Genomic DNA, 19,161 nt, shown 5'->3' with positions numbered 1-19,161 from the left:
CGGGCCAGGGGGCCCTTGGCACGCGAGCCACCCGAAGCAACAGACGGCCGCACTCACCTCGGCGCCGGCGGAGCCAGCGCTCCGGGCGCAGGCGGCGCTGGACTGCCAACCGAGGGTCGGAGAGAGGGGCGGGGCGCCGACGGCAGTGGGCGGGGCGAGGCGAGGACGGCGGGGGGGGGGGGGGGGGGCGGGGCGGAACCCGAGCTCCTGAGAGTTGGGAGGGAAGACGGAACATCGCGATAATTTTCCCCTGTTCTCGCGGTTTCAAAACATCTTGGACGAGATGTTCGTTTTTCAAGCGCTGTGCCTATTGGCCAAAAGCTCGGCTTCCTCCAGCCTGGCCTCGCCCGTAGCTTAACTTAGACTTCCGGCTCCGGCTGGGGTTTTGCTGTGCTGAGAGCACCTTTTCCCTTTATTCGTTGAGGGGGGGGCAACTTAGCCCTTTCCAGCCTAGGGACTTGCCAGTAACTGATTTGTTCTTTCATTCATACATTCCTTCAGGGACTCGTGCACTTATTCACTGTATACATTGAGGAATTACAACAACAGTAGTAACACCGAGCGCTTATTGTGTACCAGGCAGCGTTCTTAGAGCTGTGCACAATCCCTTAAACCCTCACAGCAGTCTCATGACACAGAGTATCATACTCGTTTAACGAATGAAAATCTGATGTCTGGAAGGTTTATGTAATATGGCCAAGGTTAGTTATCAAGAGGTGAGCCTAAGCATGGGATTTAAGGGCTCACTGTGCGCGCTGACAGGTTCCTTCCAAAGATGAGGTGGGTAACCTAGTCTCTGCTGTTGAAATACCTAAAGTCTATTGTGTGAAACGGTTGCTAAAAGGGACACTAACAGCTTAGTAAATTAAATATTATGGCAGTTCCTAGAATGACTAAGTAGGCCGTCAATAAATAGTTCTTCAAAATGAGAATTCCTATGTCCGCGGAAAGATAACATCAAAGGAAGAAAGCATTATGCTAGTAAAAATAAAAATAATAGTAACAATAATAATTCTAAACATTGCTAAGGAACATTTTAAAAACATTTATTTTTTAAATATGATATTTGTTAACATGGCAACTTTCTGAAATGAAGGGTTTTTTAAACTTCCTCTCATGAATCTGCTGTCATTCATTGTTCTTTGAAAAGCTTGATGTTGATTAATTTATTAGCGATTCATTGCCAGGCAACCTTGACTTTATATCTAGTTTCCTGTTGGTTTATTTAATTACTGTTAGAGATGCATAATCTCTAAAGCAAAGTTATACTAAATGAAAGTAACATTTATTCCAAGACGAGGTATGAGTTATAATGAAATACTTACCAATTACCTATTTATTAAACCTGGCCATCAGAAGTTCCGGAACTATGTGGCATGTTGAATGTCATGTACTTCTAAGAACTTTGATATAAATACTTAGTTACCTAAGAATTCTTAGATACCTAAGAATTTGTAGTACTTAGGAACTTTTTGCTAGACTTAAAACAAGGAAACCTAGTTTATGTAAAAACAAAAATACTTAGGTTATTAAGGATCAACCTAAATAAAAAGACTTGCTCCTAATACTGGAAAGTGACTCCAAAAATGATTAACAATAGGTCTTTTTAAAAGTAATCAATGTTAGCCACTTAGTTTTCATTTCTTAAAAACAAAAGAAATATTTTAATGCATTAATTTAACATCCAATTTTTTTAAATAAAATTTTTAAGTTTATTTTGAGAGAGAATGAGCTGGGGAGGGGCAGAGAGGAGGTGGGGGACAGAGGATCTGAAGCAGCTTCTGTGCTGACAGCAGAGAGCCACAGCATGGCTGGAACTCAGGAACTGAGCCCCAGTCAGATGCTTAACAGACTGAGCAACCTGGGCATCCCTAACATCTGATTTTTGTTTTTGTTTTTTTCCATATATATAATTTATTGTCAAGTTAGCTAATGTACAGTGTATACAGTGTGCTCTTGGTTTTGGGGGTAAATTCCCATGAATCATCACATAAACAGCCAGTACTCATTCCAGCAAGTGCCCTCCTCAATGCCCATCACCCATTTCTCCCCTCCCCTGCCCTCTCCCATTAACCCTCATTTTGTTCTCTGTGTTTAAGAGTCCCTTACGGTTTGCCTCCCTCTGTTTGAAACTATTTTTTCCCCTACCCTTCCTCCATGGTCTTCTGTTAAGTTTCTGTGAAAACATATGATACCTGTCTTTCTCTGTCTTATTTCACTTAGCATAATACCCTGCCATCCCATCCACGTTGTAACATCCTATTTTTGATCATAAATAATGAATTATCTTTAAATAACTTCTACTCCCCTGAAATTGCTATAAAAACAGCCAAGGGATTCTGTGCCAGAATGTCAATTTGAATGTGTATCGATTTTCACAAAACACTCAAAATTCCTTAATCTGGCAATTTGGCAATCTTTGACAAACTTTAACATCAAAAGGCAGCAATACCACTTTAAGAAAATTCCAAGAAAAAGAAAACCCCATTTTAAAATTCCCACCTCTGGCCCTCCGGGATTGGGTTGCAAACTTCCACAAAATACTCTCCTCCACTCCCTATTGGTGCATGCTCTATCATTCATTGTTCGCCTGGAGTTTTGTGAGGTACCAGGTTGCTTTACGGGAAAAGACTGCTATAATTTAGTCTGCAACTGCCCTGCTTTAGACTTTTTCATGGTGATTAATTTGTACAAAGAATCACCAAACTCATACAGCGGGAACCAAACTGGCAAATCTGGCTGCGGAGACAACTGTGTAATTCGCTCGAAAAAGAAACAGAGATCCTCTCCTGCGTACTGGGTAAATTGACAAAGGATTTTACGACACAGAGATTTGAGAGTTAAAGAAACTTTTCCGGTTTTTCGATAGTTTTAAAGGAGTAAGCGTCAAAGGAGAACTAGATAAAATACAGGCACAATCGTGGCAGGAAAAGGAGTTTTTAGAAGCTGTTTTTAGGGTGAGATTGGAAGAATGTTATTTCCAAATAATCATTGAATTTTCGAATGGTAAAGGGAACAAGAGAAAAGAAAAAGATTAATTATAGATTATTGTATTTCCTAAACTGCTGTGATTTATTGTTGTTTAATATGGATTTAGAGAGACACTTAGTAATATTATTGTAATTGTTAAGTGAAATACATATTTCTGTATACTATAATACCTATCATAATAGATAATCAAAATATAAGAGAAAATTAGAATCCGCTTTGGATCCAAAATATGTGTACATTTGTAGATTGGGTAATTCAGAGACAAATCTGCTAATGACCCAGGAAAACAGTGTTGTTATATGTACCAGAATCAATGGGTAATTAATATGAGGATAAATTCTCAAAAAAGAAACCCAACATTTGTATTTTCAAAATGATATTTTCATTAAAATTATGAGGGACACCTGGGTGGCTCAGTCGGTTGAGCCGCCGACTTAGGCTCAGGTCTATGATCTCACGATTCGTGGGTTCGAGCCCTCCATCGGGCTGTATGCTAACAGCTCAGAGCCTGGAGCCTGCTTCAGATTCTGTGTCTCCCTCTCTCTCTGCCCCTCCCATGCTCACACTCTGTCTCTCTCTCTCTCTCTCAAAATAAGTAAACATTAAAAAAAATTAAAACATGAAAGTTCAGGAAAATATTGATAAGCAAGAATAATTTTTATTTGAAATAGCAATATAATGTATTTTTTAGGATTCAGCCAAATATATAATGCCAAAGTATAGCACCTTAAAGATTCTTCATGTATTAATTCAACTAATAAATATACTTCGTGGCACATCTATATCTACAGAGCATAAATTAGAGTAGGAATGCAATAAATATTTTTTGAATGGCTTCTGTTATAGGGGGATATAAAATAATAAAATAAAGTCTCTCAAAAAACTCATACTCTAGCTGGGAAATGAGGCTTAAAACATCTAAACCAGAACTTCTGGACAGCTCTTGATGCATAGATACCTATTGTAAACCACAGGCACTTCAAGAGTATATATATCAGTGTGACCTGAAACATTCAGAGGGAGCTTCACAACACGCTTAAGGCCCAGTTTGGTCCTGAGCAATGGGCAAAATTTCAGTATATAAAAAAGGAGGGAATTGGCATCCCGGGTACTGGTTGAGTTGTTAGCAAATATGTGCAAGCCTGAAAAATGATGGACTCTGACTGCAGCAGAAGGTTCATTTGGGGACCTGTTTTTTGTGTGTGTGTTTTTAAGCAAAAAAGACCCCCAAAAAGTTGCATAAAGAGTCAAGATTGCAGGAATTAAGGGGTTTGGTCCTAGGTTTTCAGAAGGAGTGAGACCTAATGAGAGTAGTAACTGATGAAGATAAAACTGATAGCCTAATTTTAGATCGTTCCAAGAACAGAGACTAGGAATTAAAAGGACTTACTACTGTAACTAATGGAGTACAGATTGGTTAGCAGCCTTGTAAGAGACTTTATCCAAATTACTTTACTTTCCTATGGTTGACTAACAAATCTTAATGCATTTCTTTGCATTTTTCTAAAGCATTTAGCTTATTTTTGGTCTAGTGGTACAAATATGAATTTTACTAGGTGTGGTGGTAGTTGTGCAATTAACACAATTAAAAGGGATCATTGTTCACATTAGATAAGTTCTTATTCCTTTTCCCTAGGATTTAGAACTATTTCTTGGTTCTGTTCAGCTGAATTGAAGGAATTTCAACCAAAGCAAAAACAAAACAAAACAAAAAACCCTTATGATCGAAGAACACCATGAGAATATGGGAGGTATTCTTAGACTGTAGGCTTTCACTTGACGTGTTTCTCTGAGACAAAACTAAATTCCATACACTCAGTGAGCTGCCACCAGGTACCAGGTACTTTCCACAGTGTTGGGCAAACAGGTGAATCAAGGATTAGCTCCCCCGATAAAAAGTAAAGTCCTTCAGAAACACCAAGCTGGATGTTTGTCTCCTGCCTCAACACTTGCTTCAAAGAATCCAAAGCTCATCCATCCTAGTTTTTTTTTTTTCTTTTTTCTTTTTTGAGAGAGAAATAGCATGAGGAGGGGAGAGGGGCAAAAGGGAGAGAGAGAGAGAGAGAATGCCAAGCAGGCTCCACACTCAGCACACAGCCCAACGTGGGGCTCTATCCTACAACCGTGGGATCATGACCTGAGCCAAAATCAAGAGCAGCGCTCAACTGACTGAGCCTCCCAGGCATCACCATCCTAAGTTTTTGATCAGTGGTTCTTAGTTAAATAGACAGACAAGGAGGAATCTCTGGCTGTGGAAAATAATCTTTGAGACAAGGCCCCCTGCTGCAGATGACCGATGTGGTGGACCAAATTGTGCTCACCAAATTTACGCCAATATCTCATTACTCCCCTGTATATCCTAGCCCTCTTTGCAGTTCAGGGAAGAATGAAATGTTAGCACTCGTGACCTGTGTCACTTCTGGCCAATAGCGGTGAAAAGCTCATCCACAGTTTTCCAATCTCCCGGTGTGCCGTGACGCCTGTTAAAGCTTGGTCAGCTTGGATCTCTAAGTGACTTTGTGGATCATACATTCCACTCCCCACCCCCTACTCTGAAACCAAATGAGTCGATAGCATGAAGGAGCTAATGTTACCTCGTTTTAGCCTATCCAGTCGTGTCCGCCTGTTAGCAGGTTTTCCCCTTGGGACATTGGCATTTCATTTAAGTTTTTTTTTTGTTTGTTTCTTTGTTTGTTTTTTAATTTGAGAGGGAGAGAACATGTGAGCGGGGTAGAGGAGCAGAGGGAAAGAGAGAGAATCTTAAACAGGCTCCACACTCAGCACGGAGCCTTACCCGGGACTCCATCCCACAACCCTGGGATCATCAGCTGAGCCAATATCAAGAGTCAGAAGCTCAATTGACTGAGCCACCCAGCTGCCCCTAAGTTTTCTTCAGTGAAAAAAGAATTTCCATAGGGGCATCTGGGTGGCTTAGTTGGTTAAGCATCCGACCTCGGCTCAGGTCATGATCTCGGGGGTCTGTGAGTTCCAGCCCCGAGTCAGGCTCCATGCTGACAGAGCCTGCTTCAGATTCTGTCTCCCTCTCTCTCTGCCCCTCCCCCACTCATGCCCTGTCTTTTTCTCAAAAATAAATAAACATTAAAAAAAAATTTTTTTTTTGAAGAATTTCCATAATTAACTGAGTTTCAGGTATCAGGTGTTTGGAGAGAAATCACATCATGAAGATGGTTTTTCTATTTTTTATTTTTTGCTTCTAAAAATTATTTTATCAGATTGGACAGTTTCAGATAACAATATCTTGCCATAAGACAGTAAACTGATTTGCAATTTCTAATAAATGATCTAACATTAATTTCTGCACTAACACATTCAAATCACAAAAAGAAAATCCTGCCAAACATATTTCAAAGATAAATGTAAAATGTGCATCTGTGTGCATATTATAAAAAGAAAAATATAGGTTTAAGGTATCTGCCTTTCATGACTAACATTAAAAAAAAGGATTTTAAGAAAAGCATCAGATTTGCATGTTTTCTCTTTCTTCCATAAAGTTTTCTTTTTTTCCTTTTTTTTTTTTTTTATAATTTATTGTCAAATTGGTTTCTATACAACACCCAGTGCTCATCCCAACAGGTGCCCTCCTCAATGCCCATCACCCATTTTCCCCTCTCCCCCACCCCCTCAGTTTGTTCTCAGTATTTAAGAGTCTCTTATGGTTTGCCTCCTTCCCTCTCTGTAACTCTTTTTTCCCCTCCTTCCCCTCCCCCCTGGTCTTCTGTTAAGTTTCTCAAGATCCACATATGAGTGAAAACATATGGTATCTGTCTTTCTCTGCCTGTCTTATTTCACTTAGCATAACACTCTCCAGTTCCATCCACGTTGCTACAAATGGCCAGATTTCATTCTTTCTCATTGCCAAGTAGTATTCCATTGTATATATAAACCACATCTTCTTTATCCATTCATCAGTTGATGGACATTTAGGCTCTTTCCATAATTTGGCTATTGTTGAAAGTGCTGCTATAAACATGGGGTACAAGTGCCCCTATGCATCAGCACTCCTGTATCCCTTGGGGAAATTTCTAGCAGTGCTATTGGTGGTCATAGGGTAGATCTATTTTTAATTTTTTGAGGGACCTCCACACTGTCTTCCAGAGCGGCTGCACCAGTTTGCATTCCCACCCACAGTGCAAGAGGATTCCTGTTTCTCCACATCCTCACCAGCATCTGTAGTCTCCTGATTTGTTCATTTTAGCTGCTCTGACTGGCATAAGGTGGTATCTCAGTGTGGTTTTGATTTGTATTTCCGTGATGAGGAGTGACGTTGAGCATCTTTTCATGTGCCTGTTGGCCATCTGGATGTCTTCTTTAGAAATCTCTGTTCATGTCTTCTGCCCATTTCTTCCCTGGATTATTTGTTTTTCAGGTGTGGAGTTTGGTGAGTTCTTTATAGAATTTGGATACTAGCCCTTTGTCCGATATATCATTTGCAAATATCTTTTCCCATTCCGTCGGTTGCCTTTTAGTTTTGTTGATTGTTTCCTCTGCAGTGCAGAAGCTTTTTATCTTCATGAGGTCCCAATAGTTTATTTTTTCTTTTAATTCACTTGCCTTTGGAGATGTGTCAAGTAAGAAATTGCCGCGGCTGAGGTCAGACAGGTTTTTTCCTGCTTTCTCCTCTAGGGTTTTGATGGTTTCCTGTCTCACATCCAGGTCCTTCATCCATTTTGAATTTATTTTTGTGTATGGTGTAAGAAAGTGGTCTAGTTTCATTCTTCTGCATGTTGCTGTCCAGTTCTCCCAGCACTATTTGTTAAAGAGACTGTCTTTTTTCCATTGGATATTCTTCCCTGCTTTGTCAAAGATTAGTTGGCCATACTTTTGTGGGTCCAATTCTGGAGTCTCTATTCTATTCCATTGGTCTGTGTATCTGTTTTTGTGCCAATACCATACTGTCTTGATGATTACAGCTTTGTAGTAGAGGCTAAAGTGTGGGATTGTGATGCCTCCCGCTTTGGTTTTCTTCTTCAATGTTACTTTGGCTATTCGCGGTCTTTTGTGATTCCATACAAATTTTAGGATTACTTGTTCTAGCTTCGAGAAGAATGCTGGTACAATTTTGATTGGGATTGCATTGAATGTGTAGATAGCTTTGGGTAGTATTGATGTTTTAACAATATTTATTCTTCCAATCCATGAGTATGGAATGTTTTTCCATTTCTTTGTATTTTTCATGAAGATGGTTTAATTGTTCATCCAGTAAACATTATTTCTTGAGGCCTACTAGGTGCCAGGAACTAATGCATATGATCTATGTACTCATAGAACCATAACATTAATTTAGGGTTGGTTTTCAACATTTGGGAGTCTCTGCCACATTGTTTTGAGAATCAGGGCTGTCCTATCTTAGGAAAGTCCTGTAGTCATAGATATTTAAAAGCCAGAATTAGGGGCGCCTGGGTGGCGCAGTCGGTTAAGCGTCCGACTTCAGCCAGGTCACGATCTCGCGGTCCGTGAGTTCGAGCCCCGCGTCAGGCTCTGGGCTGATGGCTCGGAGCCTGGAGCCTGTTTCCGATTCTGTGTCTCCCTCTCTCTCTGCCCCTCCCCCGTTCATGCTCTGTCTCTCTCTGTCCCAAAAATAAAAAAAAAACGTTGAAAAAAAAAATTTAAAAGCCAGAATTACACATAAAAGTGCATTGTTTATTCAGGTTTATAGCTACATATAAACCTGTTTATTCAGGTTTATAGCTATTTTTAATGGCTTTAGTGAAGTGTTATTTACATGTCATAAAATTCACTTATCTTAAGGATACAACTCAATTATTTTTTAGAAAATTTAGAGTTGTGCAAGTATTAATCACATTGGAATTCTAGAAAATTCCATCACTTTAAAAAGAACGTTGTGCCCATTTGCAGGCACTTCCCACTCCTACCCCAGGCTAGGCAATCACTAATAAACTTTGTTTCTATAGGTTTGCCTTGTCTGGTATCATACTGTATGTGGTCTTTTGCATCTGGCTATAGCATAATGTTTTTGAAGTTTATGTTATAGCATGTATCAGTATTCCATTCCTTTTTTATTGCCAAATAATATTCCATCATATGGACAATACCACATTTTTTTTATCCATTCACCAGTTGATGAACATTTGGATTGCTTTCAGTTTTTAGCTATTGTAAATAATGCTGCTATGAAGATGTGTACAGGTTTTTGTGTGAACAGGTGTTTTTGGCCTCTTGAGTATATACCTATGCATGGAATTGCTGGTTTATGTGGTAATTCTATGTTTAACTTTATGAGGAATTACTCAACTGCTTTGTAAAGTGAATGCACAATTTTACTTTCTGCCAGTGATTTACAAGAAGTCCAATTTTTCTACACCCTCTCCAAAGCTTCTTATTGTCTGTCTCTTTGATTATAGTAATTCTGGTGGGTGTGAAGTGATTCTCATTGTAGTTTGGATTTTCATTTTCCAATGAGTAGTGATTTTGATTTTTTGCTTATTGGTCATTCATATATCTTCTTTGGTAAATTGTCTTTTCAAATATATTTTAAATGTTTTTATTTATTTTTGAGAGAGAGGGAGAGAGCATGCATGTGGAGGAGGGGCAGAGAGAGAGAGGGACAGAGGATCCAAAACAGGCTCTGCACTGACAGCAGAGAGCCCAATGCAGGGCTTGAACTCACAAATTGCAAGCTCATGACCAGAGCAGAAATCAGATGACCAACTGTGCCACCCAGGCACCCCAGGTCTTTTCATACATTTTGCCTATTTTTTCTTGGGTTATTTGTCTTATTACCGAGTTGTGTTTATTATTTTGGGGGGGTTGAAGTTCATTATCAAATATGTGATATATCTACAAGTGTTTGGAAACATATTTGCAAATATATTCTCCTATTTTGTGAGTTGTCTTTTAACTTTCATTATGGTGTCTTTTGAAGCAACAAAAATTTTTAATTTTCATGAAGTCCAATTTATCTATTTTTTTCTTTTATCTATTGTGCCTTTGGCATTGTACATAAGAAATCTTTGTCTAACCCAAGCTTATACATAGCCCTATGTTTCCTAAGAGTTTTCCAGTTTTAGCTCTTACTTTTATGCCTTTGACCCAGTTGGAGTTAATTTTTGTATATGGTGTGAGGTAGAGCTCCAGTTTCTTTCTTTTACATGTCCCTATCCAGTTGTTCTAGCATCATTTGTGAAAAGGACTATTATTTGCCCCTTGAATTACCTTGGTACTCTTGTCAAAAAATAATTCACCAGGGTGCCTGGGTGCCTCAGTTGGCTAAGCATCCAACTTTTGATTTTGGCTCAGGTCATGATCTCACAGTTTGTGAGATCAAGCCCCACATTAGGCTTTGTGCTTACAGTGTGGAGCCTGCTTGGGATTCTCTCTCCCTCTCTCTCTGCCCTTCCCTCACTTGCATGAGTGCTTTCTCTTTCTCTCTCTCAAAATAAATAAATAAACTTTAAAATAATAGTAATAATAATAATGATGATATTAATTGACCTTAAGTGTAAGGGTTTATTTCTGGACTCTCAATTCTATTCCATTAATCTACATGTCAGTCCTTATGCCAGTACCACTTGCTTTGATTACTGTAGCTTTGTAGTAAGTTCTTAGAATGGAAGTGTGAATCCTCCAACTTTGTTCTATTTTGGATTGTTTTAACTATTCTAGGTCTCTTGCATTTCCATGTGAATTTAAGGTCAAATTATACTCTCACAAAAAAAGGCAGTTGAGATTTTGATAGGGGTTACATAAAATTTATGGATCAACTTGGAGGGTATTGCTATCTTAATAATATGAAGGCTTCTAATCCATGAACATGGAATATATCTCATTTATTTAGGTCTCCTTTGACTTCTTTCAGCAATGTTGCATAATTTTCAGTGTACAAGTTTTGTACTTCTTTTGTTAAATATATTCCTAAGTACTTTATTCTTTTTGATGCTATTGTGAGTGGAAATGTTACCTTAATTTTATTTTCAGATTGATAGATATGTAATTTTTGTTTATTTTGTATCCTCTGATATTGCTGAAATTGTTTAATAGTTCTAGTAGGATTTTGTTATTGTTTTTGTTTTGTTTGGGTGTGTGTGTGTATCTCCCTTAGAATTGTCTCCATATAGGATCATGTCACCTGATAATAAAATTTTATTTCTTCCTTTCTAATCTTCATGCCTTTTATTTCTTTTTCTCGCTTTATTGCACTGGTTAGAATATCCACTACAGTCTTGAATACAAGTGGTGACAGCAAACATCCTTGCCTTGTTTCCAATCTTACAAGAGAACTATTCAAACATTCACCATTAAGTGTGATGTTAGCATTAGGGTTATTTTTAGTTTTTATTAGCCCTTTACCAGGTTAAGGAAGTTTTATCGTAAGTAGATGTTGGATTTTACCAAGTGTGTTTTTTTTTCTGCATTTATTAAAATTATCATGCAGATTTTGTCTTCTATTCTATTAATGTGGTGTATTACATTAATGATTTCAGGTGTTAAACCAAATTTACATTCCTGGAATGAAACCCCCTTGGTCATAATGTATAATCTTTTTTATATGTTGCTGGATTTGGTTTTCTTTTTTTTTTTTTTAAGTTTATTTATTTATTTTGAGAATGACAGAGAGCACAAACAGGCAGGCACAGAGAGAGAGGGAGAGAGAAAGAATCCCAAGAATCCCACACTGTCAGCATGGAGCCCAACTCAGGGCTCAAACCTGAGCAAAACCAAGAATCGATGCTCAACCAACTGAGCCACACCCAGGCCCCCTATATTTGTTTTTCTCATATTTTGTTGAAGACTTTTTGTGTTCACAATCATCAAGGGTATTGGTTTATTGTTTTCTTATTATGTCTTCATCTGGCTTTGGTATCAGGATAATATTGACCTCATAGAATGAGTTGTAAGGGATTTCCTCCTCTATTTTCTGATAGAATTTTCAAAAGATTCGTATTACTTCTTTAAAGGTTTATTAAGATTTGCCACTGGAGCCATCTAGGCCTGGGCCTAGCTTTGTGTAAATGTGTTTGGGTTTTTTGTTTGTTTGCTTTTGTTTTGTTTTGTTTTGTTTTAGAGAAAGGGAGAGAGAGAATCTCAAGCGAGCTCCACACTCAACATGGAAACCAATAAGGGTTTCCTTATTGGGCTGCATCCCACGACTCTGGGATCATGACCTAAGCCGAAATGAAGACTCAGACACTCAATCAACTAAGCCACCCAAGTGCCCTGCTTTGTGTAAATATTTTAAATTACTAATATAATTTATTTACTTGTTATAGTTCTATTCAGATTTTTTATTTCCTTTTTATATGGTTTGGGTATTTTATTATCCTTCTAGGATGTTTTCCCATCTCAGCTTTTTGATGCCTCAGCTTACATAGGGGCAAGGTTGCTTTTTAACTAGTAGACTCTCATACAGTCATAATGGTTGTTATTTTCTAGGAGCCATGCCCTGGGGGCTCCTGCCCCTCCCTCAAGTTTCCCTACATCTCCCCACAAGTCAGCACCCAAAGGTTAACACCTGTAACAGCAGGGGACCTTCTGAACCTAGCTCCAGCATAGTTTCCATCTATACATATTGGTTGGTCCTCCTGCTATACCAGTTATTAAGTTTTTGAACATCACCTCTTGGAAATGGAAGACTGAGACCCCACTTCAGACCTCTTCTTCCTCCTATTTGGATGTGGGGCTGATCATATACTTCAGCATTCTACTGGGCATGTCTGGCAAAAAGAATAGCATCAATTGATTGGGTATGTCTGACTGGCAGTTGTAGGTACTGATTGAGAGGCCTGGGAAGCTTCACCCAAGACTGAAAGGGAGAGAGTGGTGGGTGGGGCCTGGGCTGATATCTAATGAAAATTTAAACCCCAGCTATGGCTATTACAAAGAAAAGAAAAGTGGCTGATGATAAGCATGAAGCTCCAAGTAAGTGAACTGAAGAGTCTGTCTTTGTGCTAAAAATGTTCCTACATGATGCAAGGCACATTGAAATGGACACGTATTTAAAGTGGGGTCATGGATTCAAATGTTTCCAGAAGCCAGGCTGGCTAATTGCTTCAGAGGTGCACATTTTGGTATTTAAACATCTCTGAAATTGGAATGCGTGTTACAATTGATAGCAAGTCTTAGTTTAACAGCAGTGTTGTTGTTTTTCTTAGTGATTATAAAATAGTAGTATATCTTATAATCTTGTATAAGTGATGGTTTAGATTAGATTCAATGTAGGAAATGAGTGGCAAGTGACATGGGCCAGGAAAACCACACCGCTTAATGTCAGCCTTTCACTTTGAAAGAAAGGTATGGTGGAGAGCCTGGGTGGCTCAGTCAGGTAAGTGTCCAGCTTTGGCTCAGGTCATGATCTCAGAGTTCATGAGTTTGGGCCCCACATCAGGCTCTGTGCTGACATCTTGGAGCCTGGAGCCTGTTTCAGATTCTGTCTCCCTCTCTCTCTCTGCCCCTCCCCCACTCCCACTCTGTCTCTCTGTCTCTCTGTCTCTCTGTCTCTCTCTCTCAGAAATAAAAATAAACATTGAAAACAACAAAAAAAGAAAGGTACGGTTACAGAGACTTATTCTTTTACAATAAGAAGCAACATAGGAGTGATGACTGATGATGAATGGAAACTGTTTTTGCTGCCTCCATGTCCAGGAGCAATAGGGAGTGATGGCACCTGGCACCTTACCTCCAGGACTTCTGCTGTTCATTCCTTGCTGATTGTTGCCTGTGATGACGTCAGCCCAGTGGTGATAGGTGTTCTGAATCTTCATAGGAAGCCAGAAATCCAGAAATCCATAGATCTTTACATCTATGTGAAACTTCTAATTTTAAAATACTGGCTTAATTGTTTTTTAACTATCTGGCCAAAAAGAAGAAAAGTATGTGCAAGTTAGCTCCAGCCTGGGAGTGCCCGGATAATCTCTGTTTTAAGGATTTAATATTAAGAGGCAGCATTAGACAAACATGTTTTACAGTCAAGCCAAAAAAGAAAAAAAGAAAAATCAACCCAATGTCAAAGTTTAACATTAGGTTCGAGGCCTGGAATAGCAAATATTACAGAGCATATTACTTACATAGTTTCTAAAATTTCATCTTTGCCTCTTCTAAATAGAAGATAAGAAAATGTGGTTAAATCTGTTGAAGATGTTACATTTCCTGGTTATAAAAACATATTACTTTTTAATTTTTTTAATGTTTATTCATTTTTGAGAGACAGTGCAAGCAGGGGAGGGGCAGAGAGAGAGGAAGACACAGAATCCGAAACAGGCCCCAGGCTCTGAGCTGTCAGCACAGAGCCTGATACAGGGCTAGAACTCATGAACCGTGAAATCATGACCTGAGCCGAAGTTAGACACTTAACTGAGCCACCCAGACGCTCCTTTTACTTTTTAAAATGCAGTCTTAGGTTTCCAAAGCAAGAGCATTTGCTTCCCACTGCTAAAGACTGACTGGTCAATGAAAGTCAGACCAAATTATCAGAAGACCAGGGTCCTGATTCTGCCTGTGTGACATTGGGTGAGTAATTTAGCTTCTTTCAGCTTCACCGTCCTCGTTTATAAAATAGGGTTAGTCATATCTGCCTCCATACCTTACATCAAAGTGTTATGTGAATATCACATAAAGTGTTATGTGAATATCAATTATTGGTAGTGCCCAAATCACATGAGTAGCTGGGCCAGCACAGATTCTTGAGTCTCAGATTCCCGATCCCAATCTCCTGCTCTTTTTGTAAACTATAACACTTATTGAAGTGATTGGATCATCAGCCAATGGGGTGAACAGATGAGAAAGCTTAAGTCAAGAGGTTATCAGAAAAAAAGTCAGCTACCATCTTGCAATCAGGGATAGCACGGAGTTTCTGTACAGCCGTCTCTGTACAGTCTCTTTTAGGCAATGCGTAGATGTTGAACCGAAGGATTAGCCTTTCACATTTTGAAGGTCTGCCCAGGAGTGACTTTTGCTGGGATTGACGGGCCTCTGTAGCGTTCTCACATAGCTTTCTCACAGACTGGCCTTCAGCTAGTTTCTTCCCTCATATTTTCATTCTATATTGCTTCATGAAGGAAAGAAAAGTTCCTACTTTTTTTTTTTTTTTTCTCTTGGTGAGAATGTAAAGCTCTAGTTTGGATTATCAAGAAGTGGCCACACTTTACCCTGGTAGCTATGTCCAGTCTTAACTCCTTCAACACTTATCTCTAGCCATCTCAAATCCTATTTGGATGTAGGCATGGAATAAGTTACCAACTTTTTTAAAAAGGAAAAAATATCATCTTTAAAAAGATGTCACTCGAGAACTAGTGATATATTTCTAACTTCTTTTTTATTTACTTTTTATTTTTAAAATTTTTTTAAAGTAAGCTCCCAACATGGAGCTTGAACTCAAGACCCTGAGATCAAAAGTCACAACGCTCTACTGACTGAGTCACCTAGGTGGTCCAATATATTTCCATTCTAAGTTGGGCATTCTTTGTTTAAATTTTTATTTGAATTTAGTTAACATACAGTGCAGTATTGGTTTCAGGAGGAGAATTCAGTGATTCATCACTTACATACAACACCCAGTGCTCATCATAACCAATGCCCCCCTTAGTACCCATCACCCATCTAACCCATCTCCCACCCACCATTATATGTTTATGTTTTGTTTCTTAAATTCCACATATGAATGAAATCATATGTTATTTGTCTTTCTCTAATTGACTTATTTCTCTTAGCATAATACATTCTAGCTCCATCCACATTCCTGGAGATGGCAAGATTTCATTCTTGTTGATGGCTGAGTAATATTCCATTGTATGTATATACCACATCTTCTTTATCCATCAGTCAATGGAATTTGGGCTCTCTCCATAGTTTGATTATTGTTGATAATGCTGATATAAACATTGTGGTGTATACACCCCTTTAAATCTTTATTTTGTATCCTTTGGGTAAATACCTAATAATACAATTGCTGGATCATAGGGTAGTTCTATTTTTAGTTTTTTGAGGAACCTCCATCCTGTTCTTGAGAGTGGCTGTACCAGTTTTCATTCCCACCAACAGTGCAAGAGTGTTCCCCTTTCTCCGCATCCTTGCCATAAGTTGGACATTCTTATATAAATTTTCTCCCACGGTCTCAAATTCAATCTGTCTGAGACCAAACTGATTGTCTTATCAAAATGACCATTCCGCTTTATCTCATTACTTCTGTCCATGGCATCACTACTTTTAGGTGTCAATAAATTTTCTCTGTAAAGGACCAGATAGTAAATACTTTATTTAGGCTTTGAGAGCAATAAGGTTTCTGTCACAACTACTCATCTCTGCTTTTGTACTACAAAGACCATATGTAAATGAATTAACAATGCTGTGTTCCAATAAAGCTTTACTTACAAAAGCAGTGGATAGTATGTGAACCATGCCATAGTATGCCATTGCCTATCTCGAGTTCCTGAATGAAAATGTCAGAGTCAGTCTTGACTGTCCCCCTTCTTTAATTTTTACATCCAAGCACTTCTCAAGTTGCAATAATTATTTCTTTCAGTAATTCTTCTTATCCTTCCCTTCACTTCCCTTCTCACTGCTACTGTGCACCTGAATTCATTCTGTACAGTACTCTGATTCGTTCAACCAGCGATAAAGGGCCACACCCACTTATTGAAGAGGTACCAGAATTTCTAGAGGGAAGTTTTAAGAAGCATAGAGAATATTCTAACTTTATTTTTAGGGAAAGTGCCTATTTTATCAGAATATAAATTATAGTAAGTAAAACCTGATGAAATCTTAGATGGTGGGTCATGGCTAAAAATGGTGGTAAAACATTGCTCAAATCTAGAATTTCCCAGGGTATGCAGTGTTTGCAATTGGTGATGCCTAATGTGATGTTTGGTGGAACACAGACCAACTTTTAAAATAGTAATACTTATGTTTTTATTTTAATGTATAGTTTATGGGAAAATATGACATCAAACCCATAATGTCACTGATTATTTATTGGAGTGAAGCTGAAGTATTTGGGTTTTAAAAAGTTGTAGTCCTAAAGAAAAAGTTAATATTGTAGGCAGAATGCAGACATGCTAACAGTCATCAAGATAGTAGCAGACTGGGGCACCTGGGTGGTTCAGTTAGTTGAGCATCCAACTCTCAATTTCATCTCATGGTTCATGAGATTGAGCCCTGTGTCAGGCTCCAAGATGACAGCACTGAGCCTGCTTGGGATTCTCTCTCTCTCTCTCTCTCTCTCTCTCTCTCTCTCTGCCCCTCCCCTGTGCTCTCTCTCTTTCTCTCTAAACAAACAAACAAACATTTTTAAAAAGATGGTAGAAGATTAAAGTTTGAAAATCAGTGGCCACTTTGCCTGCTGTGGTTTCCATTATATTTGCCCACTAATTAACAGATCAGCCTTAGCACTTTGATTTTTCTTTCTTTATAAAACCTTCAGGGGCTCATCACTATTTGTCGAATAAGGTCAATCAAACTCTTGGCGTGCAATCAATGTCTTCTAAACCTGGGTCCAGCCTTTCAGTTTTCCTTTGCCTCGTGGCTTCCCAAACAGTGCTCAAAAAGTACCAGTTGCATAAGATTTAATGAGTGTTCCAGAAAAGAGGATTTCATGGTCCAAAAACTTAGGGGAAGTGTTGTGTACTATATCCCTCTGTGGTATATTCTCAAGGAATTATACTACATTAAAGCCTTTGAGAAGACTTGAGGTAATGAAACTTGTTCATGTTTATTGGAGAACCCTTCTTTTGTGCAATCAATATTTGTGTTTACCAATTTACTTGATCATCTTTGTCAATAACCCTGTCTTCTAGATTGTGCATTAATGTCCTGTGCTTCTAGTGTACAAGGGAGGTTGGTTTGGAAAATGCTGTCCTATATCGATATCCCCCACCCCCAGTGCATACCGGTTAGCTATACTGGTTAGCTGTATACCCATTTTACTTTGCACTTCTGAGCCTTTGCTAATTATTCACTCTACTTGGGGTTGTTCTCTTCTTGTTCTTGAAATCTTCTCAACCAAGCAAGCTGATTTACCACAACAGTAATGGTTCCCATTCTGAAGTCTTACCACTTCCCCCTCTTCCAGCATTTGTACCACCCAGAATCATGGTAGTTGTGTACCTGATCTTTTTTCCTTCTAGATTTTGTTTCTCAGAGTTCTTCTTTACCATGTAATGCATTGCTTATAGTAGGAATTCAATAAATATTTGATGAATGATTACAATAGGGTGAAACCTGAAATAACTTATCTGTAGTAAATAATAGAATTGGAATGTGAAGGATCTACATGGGGAGAGTGGTGTATGGGGAAGGATCTCTGGAAGGCTGGTATCCAGATATCTATATATCTGATATGTAGATATATATTAAACAGCTTTATTAATTGACATATAAAAGTACATAATCTCATATGTGGAATTTAAGAAACATAACAGATGAACATAGGGGAAGGGAAGGAAAAATAAAATAAAAACAGAGAGGGATGCAAACCATAAGAGACTCTTAAATACAGAGAACACCTGAGGGTTGTGGAGGGCAGGAGATGGGCTAAATGGGTAATGGGCATTAAGGAGGGCACTTGTTGGGATGAGCACTGGATGTTGTATGAATCACTGGGTTCCACTCCTGAAACCAATACTGCATTGTTATGTTAACTAACTTGAATTTAAATAAATAAATTTAAAATAAAATAAGTGTAAAATCTGATAAATTCTGGGTTATGTATATACCCATGAAACTACCACCACAATCAAAGCAATAACATAATTATCACCCCCAAAAGTTTCTTCGTGTCTCTTTGTAATCTGTACATCCCCCTCTTCCCTGCATCTCCAATTCAAGACAACTGCTTATCTGCTTTTGATCATTCTACATTGGTTTGCATTTCCTAGAATTTTATATAAAGGGAAGCATATTGTTTGTACTCTCTTCTTCCTGGCTTCTTTCACTCAACATAACTGAACCAATTCATGTGGTAGCATATCTGTTCCTTTTTATTGCTGAGTATTATTTCATTATATAGCTATACCACAGTTTGTTTATCCATTTACCAATTGAAGGGTATTTGAGTTGTTTCTTGGTTTTGGCTATTAAAAATAAAACTCTTGGGGAACCTGGGTGGCTTAGTCAGGTAAGCCTCCGACTCTTGCTTTCAGCTCAGGTTATGATCTCAGGGTTTGTGAGTTTGAGCCCCACCTCCAGCTCTGTGCTGACAGC

General features: G+C 38.6%; 2 protein-coding genes across 14 annotated transcripts in view; one reads left to right on the top strand and one right to left on the bottom strand.

Annotated features, from left to right (window-relative positions):
• Positions 1 to 19,161, bottom strand: part of LRRC28 (leucine rich repeat containing 28) — a 186,561-nt gene that overhangs the window by 156,808 nt on the left and 10,592 nt on the right. For 2 of the 4 annotated variants that reach the window (XM_058736729.1, XM_058736733.1), the window contains exon 1: positions 58 to 168. The exons of 1 other annotated variant lie outside the window; for it this stretch is intronic. The gene's annotated coding sequence lies outside the window, so the exon portion shown is untranslated. Of the gene's footprint in view, positions 1 to 57; positions 169 to 19,161 lie in introns of those variants that run through there. One more of the 4 variants, XM_058736731.1, reaches the window with a different exon arrangement.
• Positions 2,589 to 19,161, top strand: part of TTC23 (tetratricopeptide repeat domain 23) — a 106,266-nt gene continuing 89,693 nt past the window's right edge. For 4 of the 10 annotated variants that reach the window (XR_009263906.1, XR_009263905.1, XM_058736721.1 and 1 more), the window contains exon 1: positions 12,764 to 12,888. Coding sequence is in view for 3 of the 10 variants with exons in the window: in XM_058736721.1 (XP_058592704.1) it covers positions 12,837 to 12,888 (52 nt within the window). In the remaining 7 variants the exon portion in view is untranslated. Of the gene's footprint in view, positions 2,801 to 2,824; positions 2,958 to 12,103; positions 12,196 to 12,421; positions 12,714 to 12,762; positions 12,889 to 19,161 lie in introns of those variants that run through there. The other 6 variants (XM_058736722.1, XM_058736726.1, XM_058736723.1 and 3 more) reach the window with 6 other exon arrangements.

This window comes from Neofelis nebulosa, chromosome 7 (assembly GCF_028018385.1).
Source record: "Neofelis nebulosa isolate mNeoNeb1 chromosome 7, mNeoNeb1.pri, whole genome shotgun sequence".
Classification (NCBI taxonomy): domain Eukaryota; kingdom Metazoa; phylum Chordata; class Mammalia; order Carnivora; family Felidae; genus Neofelis; species Neofelis nebulosa.
Note: the sequence above shows the minus strand (reverse complement) of the source record. Positions and strands in the feature narration are given on the sequence as shown.